The sequence below is a fragment of the Anopheles arabiensis genome, chromosome 2, assembly GCF_016920715.1.
Source record: "Anopheles arabiensis isolate DONGOLA chromosome 2, AaraD3, whole genome shotgun sequence".
In the NCBI taxonomy this organism is placed as follows: domain Eukaryota; kingdom Metazoa; phylum Arthropoda; class Insecta; order Diptera; family Culicidae; genus Anopheles; species Anopheles arabiensis.
Window position 1 is genome coordinate 104,935,586 of NC_053517.1, and position 25,517 is coordinate 104,961,102.

General features: G+C 44.0%; 1 protein-coding gene across 4 annotated transcripts in view; it reads left to right on the forward strand.

Annotated features, from left to right (window-relative positions):
• The window catches only part of LOC120895571 (sodium channel protein 60E), a 118,782-nt gene that overhangs the window by 35,509 nt on the left and 57,756 nt on the right, over positions 1-25,517 (forward strand). For all 4 annotated transcript variants that reach the window (XM_040299062.1, XM_040299064.1, XM_040299063.1 and 1 more), the window contains exon 3: positions 3,544-3,752. In XM_040299062.1, coding sequence (XP_040154996.1) covers positions 3,544-3,752 — 209 coding nt within the window. The remainder of the gene's footprint in view (positions 1-3,543; positions 3,753-25,517) is intronic.

The window sequence follows — 25,517 nt, forward strand, 5'->3', positions numbered from 1 at the left end:
CCTGCACCTGCACACAGTGAGCTACTTCCCCGATGCAGCATGGGTGGAGGCAGGCGGAGAGAGTGAGCATTTGCGAATAGAATGTCTGACTATCTGAGCTTCTTTCTAGCACTTGTTTAAGTTGTTCTTGCAAGATGAATTTCTCGGTTTTTTCCCTCAGTATCTTTCCCGACCACAACCCCTTAGAAACTCCTTAGAAAAGTGCCATCAACCTCGGTGAGCTTCATTCGGACTGCATTCTTCAGTGTACGGTTCCCTTCCTGAACTGCAAAGGAAGCTGAAGTGTTTTCCATACTTTGCGGTAACGATAAGACTCACGCGGGAAAGCGCCTTTGCATACAGCTCACCTTTTCCGTGCCAAAGCTCCTTCCACAACTTCGGTAGCACCTGCTTTCAGCAACGGGGAGACATTTTCACTTCGTGACAGTCATCGCGATTAGACGCAAACGGTCTCTGTACGCTCGGAGGAAGAAAAACACATCGATTGAATGTAAAATCACTCACTACTAGAGTCAACTATAAACACACACACACACACATGCACCTCCATCCAAACACTGGGAACAAGTGTCGGGAAAATATCGGTTGGTTGAAAATTTTGTGTGGATAGTGTGTCAAGTACGTGTTAGCTTTGATGACTATATTATGTCCTCGCCCAACGATGGAAAGGGGGTCGTTCACAGCACACTCGAGTGCTGGTTTGCATCCGGAGCCCGGTAGTATCCGGTGAAAAGCTTCGCTAGAATGACATGTTCTTATCTCTAGTGTACGGCGTGTGTATGCAGGCAGGCAACCCATCAGTGCGCGTTACTTATTACACTGCCGTCAATGAATGCTGTCAAAGAATGATGGTACGTTAAGTGATTCCAACGGAGGGTAGGAGAGAAGGTAATGTTTGGATGCAGCAGAGAATGTTATTAACGCAGCAATGTTATTACTACTTACGGTGTAAGTGGTTATAAACGGAATTGCTGTGCTACTTCCAATGGAACTGGCCAGCTAATATAACATAAAGCAACGGTATCATAATGCTACGCCAAACAAATTGATTCTCAAACCGTCTTATTTTGTTGTCTTTTATTTAATGATAACTCATAAACACCTGTTGTTAAATACACTAATCTAAGCGTTGTGTTTTGTTATGAATCATCCACGAAACTTTGCCAATTTACGCTTTATTGCTTCTTTGCGCCACCGCTTCATGCTATCTAATGATTGTGTATGCCTGATTTATAGATTTCATAATTGATTCGGAAAGATTATGTATTGCACTACACGACGGCACATTATGACTTTGCTGCTAGTTACAGCTTAAAGGCAGGCTCATCTGCCACAGCTAAATATCATTGGGATGATTAGAAATTAATTCAAGATCATGTATCAACAATTTTGGCTTCGGTTATTCTCCTTCGCCAAACCATGATCGCCAAATGGTGTTCAATTTATCTAACCACGCTCCAACCCACAAGAGGTGGGTGTTTTGACTACGACACACCAACACCACGTGCATTCACACATCCACTGGCAGACACAGTATCACCTCCTGCCAAAAACGTTGGCGAAATAGCTTGCCAACATCGGGAAAAATGCGCACTTGGGAGGGAAGTTCGCTTTCGGGCTGATATGTTATTTATTTTCCTAACGTGCTTCAATTAAAATAAATTATGGCCGACTCGGGTTTTCTCCGCCGGGTATTTTATGTACGGCAAGCGTTGAACCGTGCGTATCAGAGATTTTCCTAGCCCGCCGGCCATGTGTACCATCCCGGTTCGGCGGTGTGCGGGCTTGCATGATGTATATGCAGGGGCTGCCCAACATTGGGCGCTTGCTGTCGTTTGCCTCCACGTTATTGTGGGGCAGTATTGCAGCGTGAGATAAAATTTCCCATATCGTTCGGTACGATACGAAACTGGACTTTGATAAGGTCGATTGTGGTAAAGGTGGCTTTTAAAAGGATGCTTTGTTTCCATTCACAAGGTTTCGATCCCGATCGATTTCGGAATTCCAAGGATTCTGTGCTTCGAAAAACACTTGTTACGAACACAGGATTGAACCCCCGAACAAGGGATGTAGTGTGACAAGGTTCTCGCCCGCTTAACAACCGAAAAACGGCAAAGGTGCAACATAACGGAAGAAACAACAACCGCATCAATGTCCTCGCACCGCGTTGAGCTTTATTGCTCGGGCTGAAGTGTGTGTGTGTGTGTGTGTTGGTGTAGATAAATTTACAACCTATCAACCGGTGTAAGTTATGGGCCGGGTTTTGCTCGGGCTGTGGAGCGCCCGAGTGACCATTCGATAAGAGGAATGTCGAAAACATTAGCACAGTGGAGTACTGCCGCGTTGAAGCGTGGACAGAAAGAGGTTTTTGGGCAAATTTACAGTAAACGGGTTTCTGTGTTATGCCACAAAAGAGCCCATTGTTATATTTTGTAACACACATATCAGAACACCATACTTACATTAGATCATAATTTGGGGAATAGTTTGATAAGGGATAGTACGCTTTAGTACGCTTTTATGTCACGCATAAACATGTTTTATGGGAAAGCATTCAAATAATGCCCAAGTAACAAAAATTGCCAAAGAAGTTCGTTTAAAGTGTTTCAACAAGCTTGTAATGTCAATGATTTCTTAGAGCGTATAACACATATGAATGTTTGGGTATTGCTGAGTTTTTTTTATAGAAAATAAAAAAGGCATATTTTTGTAAAAAAAACATTGCTCAATATTACATTATTTTTCCCATCTTTCACAAGAAGCTCAAATTGTTGCGTTCCATTGCGTTGTAGCCATGCAGTCATTCCTGTTTTCCGCACCGTTAAACGAGCCCGCTGACGGGAAAATAATTTATTGAATGGCGTCCCTTCCCATTGGTCACCGCGTACAGACGGGGCTGTACACGCCCGCCAGCCATCGCCATCCATCGCCAAAGGCCCGTCGGCGTGATATATAAATAGAACGATGCGATCCAGGGTTTGGCCGGGAATTGAATCCGGGCCAAATGATACATCGCGAAATGTGAGCCACACACTCCGGCAAGCGTACTCAGTTGGTCGGAAGCGTTTGTTATTTACAGTCGTTGTCAATCCCGTGATGCGGGCAGCGGGGAAGGATGAAGCGTGCACGCAGCTAGCTCTGTCAGGTGTTGCGTTCTCCCTTAAGTATGTTCGAGTTCTTCGAGTGCGAATGAAATTCGATAGCGCGGCTGTGTTCCATCGTGCGAGACCGTGCGGCAAGAAGCTGGCTGTTGTTTGTCGTTAAACGCGGGGATGCTGAACTCTGCCTAGAACTGCGACAATGGTCCACCGGGAGGTTGCAAATTGATATGACGCTGTTTTTACATTGTTTGCCAACGAGGAGCTTTTGTCGACGCGCAACGATTTGCGTTTGATCGATGCGTAGCACAAGGAAAGCTATCTGGGAATGTTACACATGCACTGAATTGCTACCTTTATCATTATCTACTCTCATCCTTATCACGGTAATATTTCATCTCTAACTGATTGTTTTCTATTCCCTTACTTTTTCCTCCTTTCCCAGTTGCAAAGCATCAGGTTGTTGCGTATACCGAAAAGTCCCAGGACAAACATGAGTCACGTCACATTCAGCTCGTGCGGGAGTATGGCTTTCATCCTCGATCGAAGGTACAGGTCGAGGATGGTGCCCTGCTGCCGCGCAAATTCGAACCCTTCCCCAACGACATGTACGGCCGACCGCTGGAGGAAATCGATAACTTCATCTACGAAGAGGTAAGTGTTTTGCTACGCAAACAAACATATTAGCGCTGTTTGATTTGAACAGGTGGTTTTGGTGCTCAGTGCCTTTGTGAGTTAAGGTGGCAATGCAATTGAGTACCGGTAAATAATTAATTGAATTAATTATACACATCATCGTGACGCAGGACATCCGATGGAGACGCCTGGTAGTTTGTGTAAAATACTTTATTTTGAGTTTGAATTGGCCGCGAAACGATAAAAAATATAAAACATAAGTAAAAAAACGAAACTCAAACCAAGTTGATGCCAAGATGAAAATTATTATTTCCCTTCAATTCTACGAATTTCTATTGCGGTGCGCGTATGTAAATATTCGCGCGCGAGTTTTCAGCACCGATGCTATCATATTTTCCCGAGGGAAAACATCCTTCGTCCTTTAACCTTTTGCCACTGTGGTACGAATTTCTAATCCATTTGACCGTATTCCGAGAACTGCTGCCGAGCGCGCTCGATATTTGTGTCCGCTTGCGCGTTACCGTGCTCTGTGTTGTATGCAAACAAGCAACTTCCGAGCTGAATTTCTAATTAATCACCTTTCGAACATACACACACACACAGATACACACACACACACACACACACACACACACACACACACACACACACACACACACACACACACACACACACACACACACACACACACACACACACACACACACACACACACACACACACATACACACACACACACACACACACACACACACACACACACACAGACACACAGTGGTGGCGTAAAAAAGCTTGCTGCGCTGATGGTCTCGGGTTGAAGTTGAATTGGTTTGAATTGTTATGTTTCGTGTTGATGTTTTTTATACCTTTCAGTGAAAGGGGGGGGTCTAAATCGAAAGTTACGAAAACGAAACTGTGCTGTGGGCGGCGGGTGGTGAGCGGGGCTTCCCGAGGGCGGATTTTCCTCTTCCGCTCGTGATTTATGATAACTTGCGCCGCTCAATCAACAGGAAGGCACAACGGTACCATGCCACATTCGGCTGCTTGTTGCTCGGTTAATACCTTAAATGATTTTTATTCCAATGGCGGCGTGGCTTTCACAGTTTGGTCCAGCTAAATACGCTCATTTCTAAATTTGGCTACACAACCGGCGGTGGAGCAGCGTTGGCTGAATTTGGTGCCACCTACCACTCACATACGTGCCTCACGCTGTTGCGCTCTTTTGAACATTGGAGCTCTGGTACATGTTTTGAAATCATTTCTGTTTTGCGAACGAAGGTCTTTCTTTTTTGGAACATGGTTTGATAGTGTTTCGTTATTGTTTAGTTGCTAGTTATTTTCCACTGCTATGGCAGTGGTGAGAGATTAAAAATAGGATTTATTTTGGTCGAACAATTTTATGTTGCCGTAGAACAACAAAATCGTTTTCATAAACTATGTGCGCTCCTGATAAAAAGGTACAGAACTGGTACGCAGGACACGTACGCATCGGAATTGGTTGAAAATAGAATGTAATGCGCATTCGAAATTAAAGTATCACTTCATTTTATGATTCAACGATCAGTGACAGTGTGAACATCTCAGCGATCGAGATAGATCGATTGTTTTGTATATTCCACATAAAACTCAATGTATTTGCCTACACAGTACTTTGATTATTGCAAAAATCAATAACACGCTTAAAACATTCAGAATATTTAACGCCTCTATTTAACGCGTACTCAGACAGCTCACGATCTCTCAAAAGCGTTGGATTGTTTTGATTTTTTCAATGGCCCCATGCTCTTACACGCATTAATGCTCCATTAGAGCTATATTCAATCGGATCAGTACAATGCTTTTAATGAGCTGTGATGTAATGGAGTGTTGATGGGGATTACTGTTTACCATTCTGCAGTAACATCGTGCCAAATGGATAAAGCACATTTCAATGTCAATGGTTTTTAAAATTAATGATTTGTAAACGGTTGGAAAGCAGCACGTGCGGGTGTGCGATTTCCCTTAAAATTGGTTGTGAAGTACATTTAACAAACAAGCCATTGGGGAGCCATGGAACAAAAAGTCTCATAAAATTACCCTCAAATGTATCGGAAATCCATTTCCATTGCCCAAATCCCACCGGCACTAGACGTACAGAACGCTCTTTACAAGTACGTAATTAAAATTCATTTTTCCAGCTCAATTAATAACAATAATTTGGTGCAACGATTTACGACGCTAGGGGACCTGTGCTACCCCACTGAGCGAGGGTAAATAACGAAAAGTTTTTGGTTATCTCGAAAAAAAAAACTACAGAAATTAAGACTCATTGTAACCGATACGGATCCTCTAAGGTCGGTATGCTAGCAAAGCTTATCCTAAAAAGAGCATTTGTACAAGTGTGAAATAGCAAAAAAGGGATTGCTCGGCAGCAGAGCAACTAACTCCCTGCCAGCAACATATGGCGCGCTAGAGCAAGCGAACGCTCGGACGGTTATCGTTAGCTTTCAGTCGAGAACTACCACTACTACGCCGCTGCCCTTAACCCTGCAATGCCGTTGTCGTCCCATTTGGTTGGGCTCTTTCGACCGGACAAAGTTAAGGTGGGTTTTCACTATCATTTTTCTCCGCTTTTGTGGCTTACACAGCCAACGTTCTGCCCGTGCTTTGGCTCCAATTCAGAAGGGTGTACCGTACACTCTCTCTCTCTCGTTATCACATTTTCATTACCCACTGATATCCCACCCTCATTATGCCGGACAGGTCCGGTACGGTGAGGTACGGGGGTAGCCCACCATAAGCTCGGAGCCTTCCGACAAAATGTTTCCTTAATCTCCGTTGATACTATCGAACGTAATTGTTAATGAACACGTTGCTCACATATATCCGCCCTTGCGTCCTTTCGGTGTTGCGGCAGGGTCGTCACAGTTTTTTGATCGGCATGGAAATGCTCTGTTTTTTGTGTGTGGTGGTGCGCCTTCGCTATTATTTTTACAAATTGTTTCCAATTCCACGAGCAGAAAGCGGCGGCAAACCAGTGCCGGGGACGGAAATCGTTTTCTTCTGTCGATTACCGGTTTTCAATCCTCCATCGACCGGAAAGAAAGGGTTCACAAAAATGACAATTGTTCACTCGTGGCTCGAGCTGCTCTATTCTGGGGCTCGGAAACAATGTCAACCGAGAAAGCAACTACAGATAGTAGATGTAGATTTTTCTTCCTGCCATGGCGGGCACGTTTTAAATCAAGCCGCGTATACCGTACCGTAATTGGAAGCAACAAAGAAGGAGGAAATAAATGTAGAGAAACAAAGTAAAATAAAAGCGGGACGAACCATTTTCGGGGTCAAAATTGTGCAATGGGTTTGGGCGGCAATGCGCGAGGATGAAGTTTCGTTCAAGGTGGGTTTTTGGGGAGTAGGCGGCGAATGACTTTTTTGTTTGTGTCGTTTGTGTTGTTGTAATGACTGTGGAGAAACATTGTGAGTGAGTTGTCCCCGAGCTCAATGGTTCTGTTTTTATTTTCCAATTAAGAAGATTGTAGCAGATGCGATGTAATGTTTTTTTTTTGTGTGTGCGCTTTTGTTATCGTTGATGAGTTGTGACAATGTTGTGCCGAATGGAAGGTTTCTCGAATTTCGTTACTGTTTTACATTTTTCTCTCATTTGCGGTCATTTGTTGTTTTGTTTCTGAGCGGAAATACTACTTAACCTCGTTCCAGTTCTGCTTATTTTGTTTCGATTACTGTCCCGCAATTATTTACCATTTATTATTGTTTTTCTGTGTATCGATCGTTGACTTTTAGCTTGCTGATAGTGATATACTTGTATCATCAAACCCCTCGACATCATTTAGGTCATATTTTGCACACAACTTTTCTTGCCTCTCTCTCTCTCCGCCTATTATCTGTCAGTCATTTGCTTCAGCGCTAATGGAACGGTTCATTTTTCATCCATATAATTATGCTTGATAGTGAGCGTGCGAACGTTCGTGCGTGCGTGCGCGCGTACTGCGTGGTTGGTGTACGTGTGGTTGCCATGGCAACAACGGCCCAGCGGCAAGGTTACTTTACGTACGCCATCGTGAGCATGAATCATAATTATTTTATGGCAAAAACCCCTTTTTTCCTTTGCGAGGAGCAGGTTCAGAAAATAGGCCAGCACGAGTTGGGTGGGCCTGAAAGCATTCCAGATACTGCCACCTGAAGCGCACACCAACAAAGCTATTTTTCATCCACCGGGGACCCAACCGCCTCCTCCAGAAGGTCGCACGGTGGAGCATAGGCTCATTATGCTTCAATAGCTGCTGGTACTATCCGTGTCGGTGGATTGCTCCGTATCGTCGCTATTAAAGCGAAGGCGGACAGGTGGCAAGGATATTTGGGTAACGTTTCCGATCCTGCATGACTATCGTCGGAGCTATTGTTGCTGGCAATTATTCTATGGTGCAGGAGCAGGATAGCTAAAAGACTCAAAGCCAAAAAATGACACCGTAAAGAGAGAGTGAGAGAGTGAAAGAGAGCCAGTGCCGGAAACGCAATATAACCATTCAACCTCTCATCTTGCACTCATTATGTTTAATCCTTTTTTCCTCCTCATTTGTTCTTCCTCGCAAGCACACAGTTTTTTGGGGGGGTTTCTTCGAGAGCCTTCCCCGGGAGAACGACTCTTGGCAGAAGGCAGTAGCGCTCAGCGTTGCCCATCAAATCCCTCCGGCCAGACCGGTGCGTGACCGCATGTTTGCTATGCCCAATCCACCTCTTTCCAGAGGTGGCGTTCGCCCGAGCTCCATTACAGAACTCATCAGGCCCTTTCAGCGCCTGACCTTTAGCGCATGATATTAATTTTCACCTGCTGCTAACGGCCTTAACCGGCGTGTGGAACCGGGTGCGTGTCAGGTGGGTGCAAAGGTGAGGCCCCAAATAATTTGGTTAATTATGGGAAGCTTTGATTTTCGCCCGGCAGCGGTGGCGGCGGCACGTACATTTCTTGCGTTGGGCTGTGGGCTGTGATGTGAAATGTGATGAACGTGTTTGTGTCGTTCCAGGAAATGTTGTTTCTAATAAGGAGCGGTTGTTTTTGGCTACCCAAAAGGATAATCGATGCACTGTGTGGTGTTGAAAGGAGACGAGAGGTTAAAGTATTTAAAAGCGATGTCAATAGTAAGCAGGCGTGAATTGTTCTTGTTGATATTTAATGCATAATATTCTATAGTATCATGAGCAGATACGTTTCGCTAGTTTTTAACTTAAGCTTTAATAGCGTTTTGTGTTGCAGATTGCATACTTTTAGGCTGATTTTCAACGAGACTGTGTGTTGTGGATTTTTGTAAATTAATCTACAACGTTTAAACAAGCCGTTGCGGAACGGATCATGATAGTTTGCACTGTTCTTTTTATTGCATTTGCTTTCCCTCCGCTTGAAAGGATTATTTTCTTTCCGTTTTGTTATTTACGTGCAAATCGTTTCATTCGGTAACGTATGGTTGCTTTTTATGCGCGAACATTCCATATTGTGTTTGTTCTTTGTTCTCGCACAGTAGTGAAAAACATGTGTGACTGGGTGTGTTTTTGCCGCTCAAGAATGTCCACATATGTGCTTGCGCCAGTTTGAAGTATGCACATTTATAGTGCCAACCGTGACATAGTGCGCACGAGTGCGCCCTTCGTCGAACATAAACACATACGCTAACGCGGGCGCAAGGGTTGAAGGAGCACCTCGGGCGGTAGCAACAACTTCGCTGAGTGTGGGGCGTGTGGTGTTGGTGGTAAATTATTTGGTTGTTAAAGTTTACGGTGTACGTTTTATCACGATTTGCGGGCAAGCACGAGTGATACGGAATTCTATCGTTAAATTTATTGTAGCTACTACTCCCCCTTTAGGTGAAGGAATGAGATAGAAGATTTAATGTTTTAATTAAAGAAAAGTAGCAAAACCCTTTAAAGCACTGGTTTGGATATCCTTCATTCCCAACATTCATTACCCCGTGCTAGCTCAATTGGACCCTTTAAACCCCACGCTCGAGTGAGTGTGTTCGTGAGCGGCACAGAAATGATCAAATTAATATGCATTATTTAACGGTGCCAGCAAACCGCCCGCACGACCGCGCAAGGTTAGCCGCAAGTAAACGTTCTCGAAATAACCAACAGACGTAATTAACAATTAGAAAACGCGAGTCAGCAAACCGTGCACCACAACAACGCCGTGCGAGCTTTACACCAAATTTGCCTTCGGTCGGGGTCCGCTGGCAGCGAAATGGCTTACCGTGTCACGGTCAAACTCTGGTTCCGGTGCTGCTAGTGGTGGTGGTGCTGCTGGTGGTGGTAACTCGGTAGAAATTAGGGGTTTGTCGACAGAAGCACGCCACTGTGTACTGTTACAACGATGTCGTGCCGTTGTGTGTGTGTGTGTGGATGTGTGCGTGTGATTCGTTGTGAAATTGAACCAGACGCAAATGGCCCAGCATATGGTCCCGCTTGCCTTTCCCCGTGCGTTGGGGCGCTTGTAGCAAATAAAACCACCGCCGGGTGGGTAAAATATGTTGACCACTGTCGAGCATTCAAAGTTCAAATACATACCCTTCAGCAACAGCCACAGAAGAGAGAAAAAAAACAACCCCAGCACCCCAGGCTGCTGTTGCGAGTGGATGAGATGGAACCTGTCGGGCGGCGTTTGGAGTAAGTTGGCCCCCAAAACTAACAATTTATGATACTCTCAGTGGGTGTAATGGAGCCGGTGGCGCCTATGGAAAACTCATCCACTATTGGGCCCATCGGGACATGGACGGTGAAAGGAAAGCAAAGCACAGAAATTGGGTTTTCTAAGGGTCGCGCTTGGAAGGCGTTTTTTTATTTGTTGTGTGTCAGTTTGTTTGTGGGCGAAGCAAAACTGTGCTGATGTTGTGCGGCGTGAGAAATGGTTGAAAATTCCAACTGTTGATACACCAAAGTAAGAGCCCACTCGCATCCATTTTCCACTGTCGACGCGCTAGGCTGCGGTGGGTTATGTTTGGATGTCCAATGCAATTAGGGTGAACCCATTTTTCGCAAGGGAAGTGGTTTCAACAATTTTATGTTTGTGTGTGTGTTTTTTTGTAAGCTTCAATCAGCATTCTTGGATAGATGAGTGCACAAATTTTATTTTGGAGAATTAAATCCTGTTCTAAATGCTATTTATAACACGTGTATACTTTGGCTCGATAAAAGTGCACGTTAATGGTTTGTCGGTATTTGATCCTTGGCCGTAAGCGTTGTAACGAATCGAATCCCCCAGCGCTCATTTAGAATGTGTTTGGAATTCATTTGTAACCAGCATTGAAGTGAGGAATGGAGCACACTTTAATTTGAATTTTAATTGCTTAAGAACCTCCATTACGGGTGAGAATGAAGGATATTGAACAACCGTAATTATACTTTTTACAGCTGTTAACTATTTTTACTATTGTATCATTGTGGTTTCAAATTATTCAATAGACATTTCTGCAGATTAAAAATAACATAATTAGGCAATGGAAAATATAGACGAGGAAGTGCACACATGAAACAGTTTGTTTAGTATCTTATTTGAAGCACAGTTTTCAATTACACCTTAGTGCCTTCGTTATACTGAGCGCTCAGCGTCTGTTTTCAATCATTCCGTGTGTTTTTTAAGCTTTCCAACCACAGCTCCTGTAACGACAGGTTTATTTAGTATTAGATACAGCCAGAGGGATGTTCTGCACCTTACTCCCGGATAGCTTTACAAAATCATGATCTCCAAGATCATCGCAGCGATGTTTGCTTCACTTTTATCTTCCGTTTTTCATCCACCCATTCATCGCAGCAGTATCAACATACATACGCACACACTCCCACAGCCTTTGGACACACACACGCTCGTTTGTGCACAAAGAATGAGCGACGAAATTGGTGTACGCGTTTGTCTGTGTGAGTGTATGTGTGTGTTTGGCGTTTGAAGGCTTCAGGTTGCACTCACGGCACAGTTACAGAATATAGATGAGATTTTAATAATAAATCGTTTCTTCGCGTCCCACCCCGTAGGCAGGTAGTGCAGCACATACACTGGACTGGCCTGGCCACAGGTCCGAATATTTGCCCCGAGATTCAAACGCGCGTTCCCGTGAAAGCGGACGAGCAAACAGAAATATAAAACGGCTGCCTGCCCCTGCATGCTGGCAATCTTCGCTACATGGGTGCGTTATCAGCGCGAGTGTTGGCGTCTGTTCAGGGGCAAAAGTCCGTAGATGGGTCGGGAGTTGTAAATAAGACAACGCTCCCCCGTCCTGAAATCCTAAAGCTAGTTTGAGCCAACGTGATTCCACGTGTTATGATGGTGCGCCTTTTTTCAGCTTGGCACTGCCCGTCCGGGCTCTTCCTTCCTGCTGCGGATGTGGTTGGGGAAATGAAATTCGTGCGAAAGTCGCGCTACATCAGCAAAAGCATCAGAGAGCAGCATTAGCTTTACGTGTTGCTACATGGAAAGAAAAAACCTAAATAAAAGAAACGCATCCAAGCATCCTGATGCCGTCGTCACATGCACACACACATACACTCACACGTTCTTATACAAATTCTCGCCCAGAATATACCTGCCAGCACGGCACAACCCACAAAACGATGAAGATGAAGAATGAGGCACTTTCTTGAGCTTTCCTCCCATCTTTTTTTTGCCTATGTGGACCATCCCTAAAAGCAAAACAAATTGAAATCCACATCCTCAGCTGCGCAGGGATGCTCGAAAGGGAAGACAGACAGAAGGAAACGGTTACAGAAATAATCAAAAGCAGTGCAAGCTGCCGTTGATGCAGCGAAATGAGAATCTTGTTTTGTTCGGCCGGCTGTGTGTTCGTGCAACTGCTGCTGCTACTGCCGCTTCATCGAAAGACTATCGAGGAAATGTTTTTCGTACTATCACCACCACCACCGGGATGTGGGCGTTGACGGTGAGGTGTAAACAGTTGATGTACCCGTAGGAATAATGCGTCTTTTTTGTGTTTGTATGTTTGTTTGTGTTCAGAGAGAGAGTAGCAAAAACAACAGCCCGGCACGATTGTGAAAACGAGACGATGCCAAGGTGGAATAATATTTCGAAGTAGAAGGCGAACTGCCAGCAAACTGTCGAGCTTTAGAATGGCGATGTTTTTTGGAAAGTTTTGCTTCTTTTTTGTGTTTGGTTGCTCTCGTCATTGCAGTCCTGGTGCAGCGCTGCTGTACACTTACACTACGCTTGTGCAGAGCCAAAGACAATCGCGTTGTAACGTGGGAGGGAAACATAATCTGGAATTGTTAAAACAGTTTCGAAATGACACAAAAAATACATCCCGCTACTGCTTGTTGTGTCTTGTGTGTTTTTTTTTTTTTGTAATCGTTAGAGCAACAAATGTCGCTCAGGAAAATAATCCACCGATTTTGTGTTGCTTGCCTTTGGAAGGGATTGCACAGGCTGTCACTGCTGGAAACATTGTGAACTTTGCAGAAGCGTATGTTACAGAAAAAGCTTTATGCTGTAATTAAAATGTGAACGAGTTTGAGTTTTCTATCAAATTGTTGTTCTATGGACGCTGCAGCATCAGTGGACATGGTGGCGTATTGTACTATTTTCGATAAAATTCAACGCTTTTGTGAATTGTGCAAAATTGTGGTAATCGTTAGAATTATGATACCAGGTGCTAGAAATTAAAACAAGTAAAATGAGAAATTAAAATTAAAATAAATCTAAACCCCGTTTCACTTCTACTACCTTTCTACATCGATGGTTGAGGCGGAGCGCATACATTTAGGAGTAAAGCTAGTAACTATTGGTTTCTACATGCGTGCATTTAGGCGTAACAAGGCATAAGTACGCTAATCAAAACATCCCATTAATCTTGGACATGGGCATAATAATCTTGAAGACGCAAAGTAGAAGCATCAATTCAGTTAGGCATCACTCATCACATTGTTTTGTTGCTGCATTATTCTTTGTGATACGCTCTTCTTGACGAGAGCTACCTATAAAATAATCATAAAGGAAGAAATCGACCTCATTCATAAGATACTGTAAGTTACTATAAGCTACCTCATCAACCTCATCCATAACTTACCTTTCCATGCAACCATTGGATGAAACAGTATCAGGAGCTGCTCTTGCTGCTTCTTGCTCATAAACTGTAAATGAACGCTAGCTTGAACCCGCTTTTCTAGCATGGCTGCTGCTGATACGATTATAATCAATTGATTCAACCTTACTTAACGTTCCCTGCATCCTACAGTAGCAAAGAGCACCTTCGTTCCCTTGCGATAGGCGACCGATAAGCATTCGAGAAAGCGAACCATCTGCTCCAGACACACACAACCCCGCTTCGACCATAGCGTACCGTTACGAAGTGAACAGTATTGTTCGAGTCCTGTGAGTGCAGCTTATTTCCTGCCGTAGCCAGTCCGTCGGTTCGTTGTCTCGCATACCGTGCTCAGTTCTTTTCCGCACACTGACCACTGGCGGTACTTAACTTAATGATGGCTTCAATTTCCGTATCTGATCGTAACTGCTTCCGGGTTGCGATTGGTAGAGCGCTGGCCAGCACCACCGCCTCGCTCATCATCGGCAATCGTTATTTAAGGGTCGCCACGCCCTCACCCACCCACGCAGCTGGTACCACACAGTAGTGTGTTTGTGTGCTGTGTAGATGACGTCAAGAAACCCGAAGGCAAATTGCGGAAGGAAGTGTTTCGATCAGCTTTTGGTACGTCTAGCGCTTGGCTGTTGTACACCTTGGAATGGTTTTGTAAAGAAACCAGTTACCGGTTCAGCAGCCTGCTGCTGCTTCTGCTGCTATATTTGCCATCAAGCGATAAGGAAGTCAATGTATGCTCACACTCAAGCACACTCACGGTCACAGTTGTTGGTCATTTTCTTCCGACAGCCGGAAATGGAACACAGTGGCGCGTGTGAGCAAAGGTGCATAAATCAACCTCGCCGTATGCGGGTTGTTTTGTGGTGCACTGGTTGGTTATGCACCCGCTCATTTGTAGTTTGTAAGAAGATGACTGGCTTATTTGGCCCCCTTTTCTTACGCGTGAGTTTTGCATGCTCTTTTCACACTGAGAAGGTTTTCATCTGGTGTGAAATCATTTCCTGGATACAGCTACGAAACTGTCCGACAATGCAGCAAATGTGAACCATCATGCTCTGGTTTGAATATCGCTAAAATTTCCCACGAAATTAGGCTACCTCCGGTACTTCGTTAATGTGCGTGAAACGTGATAAACCGTGTGACACATTTTTACCCACACACCCACACTTGAATGCTGGTGCTATTAGCACCTCAAACATACGCCCCGACATGGCAGCCGCCCAATTATCTCGTTCGCTCCCTCGCTTTCTTGAAGGTCCTTTTGGGGCGGAAGCTTCACCCGGGACGTGATTTGTTTATACAAAAAGAGTTGCATGGGGCCCGACCAAGATGGGTGTGTGCGGGCGGAGGCTCGGGCAGACAGGCAGGGCGACAGGCTCTTCTGACGGTGCAATGGTGCGCTTGTTTGGAGCGGAAACGTGATGTTTCCATCATACCGAGGCGCTCCCATACAATGGGCGCTTTGTGCTTTGTGTGCTTGCTTGTCGGAGTGTCGGAGGTGATGACGGTGGTGGTAGCAGAAAAGAATTTGATGTAATTCCTTATAATCTGGTAAACATATTATCTCCGAAATAGACTGGGAGCGAAAGGCGATTGCTGACACGCATATTGATGAATCGAAACTTCAGCAGTTTGTTTCTTTTCAGGGGTCGTTGTTTGCGATGCTTTGGGGCTGGATGTAACCGTTGTAACAGGATGTGCGTCAGTGTCGGTAGAATTAATCTAAAAGCTTTGGCCCGTGTGTTGGTTTTTTGCATCGTTTTCTGTGCCATTCTAGGTGGATAGATTGTTACTGCTCGGAGAAGTGTATGATTGATGGTGCGATTAAACGATTGTAGATTTATGTAACCGTCGCTGGCAGCAGTGGCTCAGTTGTTTTGGGCGGTTCAATTTAGAGCTACATATTGCAATGGCTCATATTAAAGATAAGGTTCCTTAAAGATTGTGTAACCATTGCGCTTGAACACACATTGTGTACCTTTAAACAAAAGTTTTGCCTTCGAAAAACCTGTGTTGACTATTTTCTCTCACCACTCGTCTTATCAATAGCTGCTTTTGTCCGTATGGTTGCATATTATTAGGCGCTTATAAAATATCTTTTGGTGCGTCGGTTCGCAAGACAACTTCTTTATCATCCCGCTGGGTGTATCCTTTTTTGTGGAAGTTTAAAATTGAGGGCATTTGCCCTATTTCTCTATTCCTGCCATCGAACGATCCGTTAATCCCGTAGTTGCTTGGGAAAGGATTCGAATGGGGCTTCGAAGTTAGTTGCACGACGAAGGAACAAAGATATCATCCCACGGGGCATATCATTTTATCTATTCAACTCACCACTGTCGGTGAAAATTTATTCGGCCACATTTCTTTCCCTGGGATAAAGTTCCATCCTCGAACCCCTGAATTGGATGAAAACATTTTAAAATGATCTTCGCATTCGCTCTTGTGTGTGTGTGCGTGTATGCGTGACGAGGACGTCAATAACAACAGCAAGCGTATCATCGTTCGAGCAGGAAATAGCCGACGGATTGTAGTCGCTCGAACTGAACCATAAACAATTTGGTTTCGTTAAACATATTATCCCTTCGCATTCGACATCTATGCGTATTCGTTTGCGGTTACGAACCCAATTTTGACGGTCAATTTAGGTAAACTTTTGTTCAGCCCCTTGCTTGTGATGAGTTTCATAATATATTTTGCGAGTAGGAAATGAGAAGTTGTACATCTACATTTTGAAATCAACTTTAAACTACATTTGCACATTTCATTCACTGCTTGTCTGGTACGTAAAGTTCAATTGTATTTACCGAGTTGTACTGCGCTCTATTACAGCTGCTGACAAGCTGTGGAAAGGCTCTGCCAAACAAGTCTGGTTGCGTCAGACCGATAAAGTGATTTCGTTCTCCGCACAGCCGGTCAGGGGACCCTCTTCAACGAAAAGGCTGAAGAATCGCACAAGAATCGTGCTCACCTCGCTTGTGTGCTGTGTGGGACTGAGGGAAAATCCTGTAAAAAATAGCACGCAATTTTTTGCCCTCCATCGCGCTCCCCTTTATGCAATCTGACTAGATATATAGCATCCCATTTACATGTAAAATATAAAGTCATCACGTGCCTGTTTACCTTGCCACTGGGGGTGTGAATAAAGCCAGCAAGTGTTGCTAGCTCCTTTTATTTTCAAGGAGAGGGCAAATGAATATCGTTTCCTTTCTGCTTGTCACTGTCTGTGTGTGTGTGTTTGTGCTTACTGTTGTATGCTTATTGTTTTCGAATGCTACGTGTTAATGGTGCGTCTTCAAGGCTGAAGCGTGTGATTAACATTTCGTGTTTTTTTGCACTTCAATGTATTCAATGGACTAATCTAGGTTATTGTCAACCTATGTACAAGCGTAAATATTTGTCTTGTGGATAAATCTGACAGAGGAGAAAATAAATAGAAAGGAATTATTGTACATCACTGCTGAAAGCTACTTGGTTTGAGTATTGAGGTATATAAATTAAGTTATGAAAAAGTCTGTACATATTTCAACAGTAAGCCAATTTTGAGAACTTATAAATAATTTTTGCTGCAAATTTTGTACAACTGCTTTTCCTCGAATAATCTTGGAAAGAAAACGCTTTCCGCTCATCAACCTTTCGGCAGCTCATTTTAATCAACTGTTTCAATGCACCATTTTAAAACTGACAAGCGAGTAACCCAATTATTGGGAACTTTTGTCCATTTGCCTGGAATCTCTGGATGGTTTGTCACAATCAGCACTATCAGTGGCAGTGAGCATCGCTCCTCACAGCTGTTATCTCTGAGCAGCCTCTTCACAAATAATGCCAGCCTAGAGAAGCATTCTCGTTTCCTTCTACACCCGTGCTAGTGCCATCTCGCTTCACCGGTATCTCATTGTTTTACTTAGCTGATGAAAATAGGCAAACAGCTTTTCCGCACCAAAAGTGTCGTCTGGTACGCGAGCGCTTGAAGAAGCACCCTTGAGCATCGTTAACCATTGTGCGCTCCATGCATTTGTGAGCGTAGATTCAGCTGCTCAAAAATACACCAACACAACCGTGAGCTCATCCTGGCTCATGCTTGGTAGGACCGTTTCATAAAGAAATTTGTTGCAGAACGGACGCGCAACGCTTTTTTATCGGATGCCGGAAAATATGGGAACGCTTTTGGGGATGCTAAAACAATGACCATTATAAAAGGGACCGGCTGCTGTGAGTGGTTTAGTGTAGCGTTGGGTTGTGATTGTACGCCTCGCTAGGAAATTCGAGGCTTTTCTTATCGATGGTACTTGTCGCTCGAAATGCTAGAGTTGGTCTAGCATTTGCCTGAACGTTGATAGAGCACAGGCACAGCTATCGCAGTATTTTCGTCCCGGTAAGATAGACTTGCTCTTATCGTTTCGTGTCTTACTGACCTATTCTATCCATTGACCTTCCGGGCAGGCCGAAGAATGGCCGATTTAGTACGGTGAAGTTATTTAACAGTTCTCTAGGTGGCTTTCATACCGGCGCAACTTTCACAACCAGTACCAGTATGCTGCTCTGGTTTGGACTCCTGAATCAATGTTGAAACACAATGCACAATAAATGCAGGTTGCAAATATTTTAGCTATTGACTGCCCGGGACTGTCTTACGGCACACGCACACGTGACCAAACCAAACAAGAATCCTATTGGAGATGGGTAGTGTAAGATGCAAATTCTGCTCTTCGAGGCATCGCTTCCCAGCGGAAGCGTGTTGCCTCTAACAATGTTGATTTATTTGCTCTATAACCTGTGCCGCCGGAAGTGGTCACTTTGTTTTACCCTGCCCCGGAACACACATACGTGCACAAGAAGGGTTGGGAAATATTTTATCGCCAAGCAAGTGAGCCAAGTGTCGTGTGTGTGCGTGGTATGTGCACTGGAATTGGGAGGAACACGTGCAGGTCGTTGTACGGTCGTACAGTTTATCAGTTTGCAAACCGACTGAGTAAATTTGTTTATGATGCTTCAATTCAAATTTGTTTGGATTGACTTCTGAAAGGCTTGGTTTAACGCTAAAATGAAATCAACTTTCAAATCTGTTTGATGTTGTTATCGGATTAGTTTTGATATACAATGCTTTTGAAGTGTAAATTTTATGAAAAGCGTTTTAAGCAAAATGTGCAGCAGGTTTAGAATCATTTTGTGATGCAAATTGCATACATTATGGCGCCCATTTGTTTTTGTTTCAAATAGATTTTTTGCACTTTAACAAAGGCTTATGTAATTCAGATGGAAATAAATAATCGAATAAAACAAAAATCTTTTTAATCTCCTACCACCAAAGTTTGCATTTTAAAGTTTCTATAACCATTGCGATTATAGCATGATTGATGAGGGTACACAGCAAAAAAAAGAACACCTAGAACAAAATCAACATCATGCTGTCATAACTTATTCCGACTCTGACAAAATTGTGTGGCATTATTTTACAGGATTTTGTTGGTTTAATTTAACTTTTCAAAAAGTAACCACCCCCAAAGCCGGCCGGGCAATCATGGTTTGCGTCGCACCCACCGTGCTAATATCGTTAACGCTCTTTCACTTCGGCAAGTTCGGCCCTAATCTTGTCACTGCTTCGCTGACAGTATCGAAGTTTTTTTTTTGTGTGTGCCATTTTGTGTGCGAGAGTGTATTTGGTTTTTGGGTGTGACGCAAAGTGGGCACTGTGTGTGTGTATGTGTGTAGAGTATATTTACCTTCCCGGGTGTGTTATCGCATGCAAAAAAGGGCCAACGAGGGCCGGCCATCTCAACCGGCACAAAATTTGATGGAACGCAAAGTTTGTCAAGTGTTTCAAGGTGGAAGGTGGATTCTTCCTCCTACAAACGCTCGGTGTGTGTGGTTGTGTCACTGTGTCACAAGAGTAGCAGCAGCAAAATGACACATCGAACCGTAATTTGTCTGATCCCAGAATCTCTCGCACCGGCTGCTGGTTGAACGCGAGCGCGCACGGAAGCGAGAACTGTGCGCGTTCGAAGCAAGGAGGTGGAATCGGAACATAATTTTTCACCCGTAAGCTTTCAACCTTGTGGCTGAAGTGTGCAAGAACGTGAGCGAACGAGAGATTGATACAGCGGGTCGTGATGTTGATGGGAACCGTACGCTTTCTCGAGGCTTAAGATGGCTGCCGGTGTGTCCGGTCGGTTGGGCGAACTTCTTAGCGACCATCCCTGGCCGGGGACGGGTTTGCAGGAATTTATGAACCCCCGGCTTGCCCGAAACTGCACCCTATCCTTCATGCGCCTTGGGAGTGTTCGGGCCGCTGCTGACGTACGTAAAGCCACGAACATGAGATGCCTTTCCGACATTTCGCCGGAATCACCGTCCAAATGCTGTCTGACAAATTGAGTACCCATGGTGTTCGATGATTTATAGATAGACCCCGAGAACCAGGGACCACCGAGGGTCGCCGGCCGAAGCCGAAGGTCGTGTTTGTGCACGAGCAATCCCAGGAGCGTTTCACGGATCGTTATAAATCTCAATGTTCGGGCTCGTATTCCGGCACGGTTGCGCTCTCGGGGCTGGAAAGCCGAATCCCGGTGACGGGTGACAGAATCTTTGGCGTTCTCGCTAATGAACGTGTCGCTCGCACCGTGCCGCAGTCTCGCTGGGAGATGAAAGGGTTGTGGAATTTTCGATCGTACATCATTAAGTAGCTGTGGTTGTGCGCTGCGAGAGAAAGGGCGGGAGTGGATGGAAGAGGTAGAACGCAATGTGTGTGTGTGTGTGTGATGCTGTTGGGGGAGTAGATTGCTGATTGGATGATTTTAACGCAAATTGTGAATTAGTTCGAAAATGAGTTCAATGCATTCTGCGATGCAATGCGATTACAATAACGATGTGTATGTTTGAACAGGTTCTATAGGTTTGTTCAAAATGTCTCAAATCTTGAATGCAATAAAGCCAATGATATGAAAGATTAAGACGATATTGTCAACATCATTATCCGACCTTTCATAAACCGGCTGGAGCTTAAATAACTTATGAATAGTCCTTAGTTTCCTTCTCAAAAGTTTTACCTAACCGAAGGTCCTATTACCTACAAATGCTTCATCGTCGGTGAGCAAGTTATCTGGCCTGATTTAACGAAACTTTGCATCAAAGTTTTCTTCTTAAACTTCCCCCCTCCCGCAACTAGATCAACGTGTCAACATTTGCAAGTCCCAAACTTTTGTCTTCGCGAATCCTGCTGACCTTACTGCTCACATACACACACCGGGGGGTTGTCACTCGTGCGTACGATGGTCCTCCACTCATCAACCCCTATTTCGGGGTTCTCAATCAACACACTCAACTTCAACTTTGACCTTCAATGCAGGGACACTGGGTTAGGTGTGCGCCCGGGGTACGGCGGGGCAAGAGCGAATTTTCTGGCACAGTGATGAAAACGCAGCATGCGGTCATTTGCTAATGCGAACTTAGCTGGGTTTAACAGTAAACGCCCTCAGCTGATGAGCAGTGGGAACAAACTTTGCTAATGAGGCTATCACGTCGATGGGCATGGGGAGGAGATTGTAACGGTTTAATTAAATTAGAAAAGACGCTTAGCTTTCTTACAAATCAGCGTGAAAGTTGCAGATTTGGTTGCTGATTCTGTATTGCAAGATGCTGTATATTGAAGTGTGTGAAAAGAAATGAATATGGCTCAATTATTTTACTATCACTGTTATCGCTTGATTGTAAAACGTAAATGTAGTCTCAATTTTGGAACAAACTAAAACTATAAGTAATTCTATTCTGTAACTGAGATGTGTAACTATGGATAGAAGATGGTATTCATCGAACGTTTCAAATAATTAAATTTTTCCAAGTATCACTGGGAAAAAGAGAATGAAAAAATCGATCGACCGAATGACATTCTACAAAATGGTACATGGTTTAGGCGTACCAGAAGTGTGAGTAAAAGAAGAAAAAAAAACTTTCTATTGATCAAGTTTGTTCTACCATTACACAACAGAAAATGAACGATTGCATCATAACATCGTTGCATCGTTGCGATAGTTTTTGTCCAAGTCCAACTAACGTTATCGACGTATGTGTGGCATTTTTTTATCACTCCGAAGTTGTCAGAAATAGCACTGGAATGACACGATCTGATAGAAAGAAGAATAACAAAAAAACTGCTTCTTTCACTCACAAACCGTTCTAACATAAACCGTGCCCGTGCGCTACAGAAACACCGACCGTATCGTCTGTGCACGTCCGTTCGTCACTCTTTCGTCTGCATTTGCATCCGGAACGGGAGACGGAACGGCACATCTATATTTGCTTCTGGTTTGCCCATCATTCACCAACAGAGGGTTGTCAACAGAGCAAAAAAAACGAGGGTAAATAAAAAATCCCTCACAAGCGCAAATAACCACACTCAGCCACACATGGACACAGCTTTTCGCCCGTTTTGATGCGACGATGACCCCGTGCATCGGTCGTTGCTGGTGCTACCGTCCAATCTTCGATTGCAATCATGCCCGGATGTTGCGATAAAAAGTCACTCCATGTTTAAGGCCACTTCCTGCATCATCCTAGCGGGAAGGTTTGTGTGTGCATCGTTACCGAGGCAGGGAAGAGTTGAGCTGGTTTTGATAGATTGATTGTGTGCATTATCTGCAACCGATGCTCTCGAGGAGCGAATGTACCGTTTTGACTGGCCCCGGCAAGCTTTTTTGGCTCAAGTTGTGCCCCTAAAGGGTTCGCTTGTTGCTGATGACATCGGTCGATGTTAGTTGGTCAGTTTGTGTGTTTGTGTGATTCCGTGTCCGTCCGTATACGCCGGAACGTATTTATTCAATTCTAAAACGAATGAAATTCACGATTCCATTAACGCCGCTCTGCCGGCCATTGCGGAAATGGTGAAAAAGTTCATAAATATCGAAAAAAACGGGTATGTTGTACCTGTATGTAAGGGTAGCAAAAAAAGAGCGAAAATTTGTCTGTGACACAGGCTCCAGCAGAATATTTGTTTGTACGCTCTAAAACTAGCGTTGTTGACGATGGTGATGATGATGATGATGATGGCGGGATATGTAGTTGCCTGCGAAGTGAGGCAAAAAGTATAGGACGTTGATAGACTGTAGAATGATGGATGAGACTATTAGATTGTATCGCACTCGGTGAGATCTTTCGGTGACATGTTTGCTGCAAAATAAAAAGCAGAAGCTGTGCTGCATTATGTTTTCAATCATTGGAAGGTTTCGGTGTGCAAACTAAACGTAAAAAATAATCAACAAATCATTTCGATATTGAATTAACGGTTGGCTAGGTTTGTTGAATATCTTTTGCATAAAACTTAGGGGCGCGATGAGCGAGTATAAAGCTTCTATCTTCACGAACCATTGTGTGACCTTTATTTAGATTTGTTTAGTGTAAATTTAGATTTTGTAAATCGCAAAAATAACATTTGTGAAATAGAACCAAGAAAATAACATATCTAATTGGTTTAATTTCACTTTTCAAAACAAAAGTACCCCCAAACGTACATTTTGCATTGAATTGCTCAACTTAAAATACTTGTTTGGATGATGAATGTTATTTTTCTTCCTCATAAATATTGCTAATGCTATATGCTTTTTCCATTAAAAGCAATCAAATCTCGACGAGCAAATCGTAAAGCTTTCGCGTGTTCGAAAGGTACATGAAAAGTGATGTTTCTAGTGAGACTCTCTATCTTGGAAGACGATTCCCAGAAACGAACCACTTAAACTTTGCTTCTTAGAAGCGCGTTCGTGTCACTACAGGCAGCAACACATCACACGAAAAGACACGTTTCGATGCGTGCTTGAAAAAGCATGTACTTTGAAAACGTACACTTGCGTATGTTGAAAACATTTTTGACAAGTGTTTTTTGGTATAAATTGAAATGTATTGTATAAGAGCAGCAATGAATACAAGGTGAGTGTGTATTTTTCTTTTCTTCTCCAATCCAATCGCATGTCACGAGATACCGCAATTCAAATCATGTCCCCAAGTGCAAACAAATACAGCACAATGAATGAGCAAAGTGGTGATTCTATTCTTAGAAGAAACGGCAACCACAACCCTCGAGAGCACAACAAGTGCATTTAAAAAAAAAAAACAGTCATCGAGCTACCACTACCACCGAGCAGCAACGACCGGAACTGCTGCAACAGGAGACAACAAGCGACCGTGCGACACCGGTGGCCATTTGCAGCAACGGTGGTACCCGTGATAGGTTTAATGAGCGAGTGCAATTTGTTGTATCGTGAAGCATAAATTTGAATATGCAACAGCGGCATCCTCCCCGCTTCGCTTCTTTCTAATGGTGTTCTTTGCAAGTCCAACAAAAACCAACGGGTCGTGGTAGGTGGAAAATGGGAGGCGCGGGAACCAATTTTTCAACCCGAGAGAACAGATAAGCACATTTGTGTGTTGCTTCGGAGGACAGTAGCAGCCACACGGCGCGCGCCGCCGAATGGTCGTCGTGCATTTGCAGACGCAGAGGCGACCCGTTGGCGAGTCCTTGACAGTTTCTTTGGTACGTGTTTTTTTGTTGCTGCTGCTGCTGCTGATGGTATTGCTCGCTATATGTTTCTTTCCGTTCTCGGAAGGAACACTAGCTTGAAGGCGACACAATGGTGGCCTCCACATTTGTGACCTTTCTGACCGTAGAAGAAAATATTTTCCGCGAGATAATGCAATTTGTCCTGTTACGTGATGAAGTTTGCCTTCGCGTTGCCGGCTTTTTTTCATGATTTTTTTTCTCGCACGTCCGAATCGGAAAAGCTTTCAAAGATAAACAGTTTTTATTTATTATTTTGTATGGGGGGTTTACGTTCGCTGGTCTTGTAGATTGTAAGTTTCTCAGAAGCATTTTTTGAGTTAAAAAAATAGTTAATTATTTAGCTACATTGAATTTCCAAAGAGTTAACCGTCTTTTCTACCAAATGAATTAAAAGTACATCCTTCAAAATCGACTATTATTTGATTAATTTTTTTCAATTGTTTTTCTTCTGAATTTTGCTGCGACCTTCGACCTCGGCGAATGATGAATTAAGCAATTGAATTAAATTATCGACATTCAACTTCTCTTCCTTGGCTTTGAATGAGTGATTTTCTTCGCCATCAAAGTGTCTGTCCGACGCTGGTGGTGGAGTTGGCTGTGCTGGTGGCCATTAGGAACCATTTCACTTCTAATTTCGTGTCCATTAAACCGAAACGGTCACACAGACGGCGGACGACTTTTCCCATCTCGCGCGCTAGCAACGGCATAAATGGCATAAAAATCGTTCTCTTGGAATTTTGGGAAGAAAAACCAGGCATTACTTGTTGAAAGAGCGCTTTCCGCTTTGAACGCATTCGAGGTGGAAAACAGCAAACGCACTGTGAGTTCGTTTCAATCAAAATTGCGAGTAAATGTACCGTGCTTAAGCTCGAGCCGACCAACGGGAGGCGCCCCGTAAAATGGTGAAGATGGAATCGATTTTCCCAGAATGATTTACGCCTTAATCACGCACCCTTCGGGGGGGCGGTGGCGTTCTGTGTTGAATGGTTTGCTTGAATTTCGTCTAGACTGGGCGCTAATGGTCGCCGCTGGCAACATTGCCTGTGGAGGTTCAGTTTGAGACGGACAAACGCACTGACTTGATTTAAATCATACGCATGCTGACAAGGAAAAGCTGCCTTGTGGTGATTTATTTTAGCAGTTTTCTGAGTG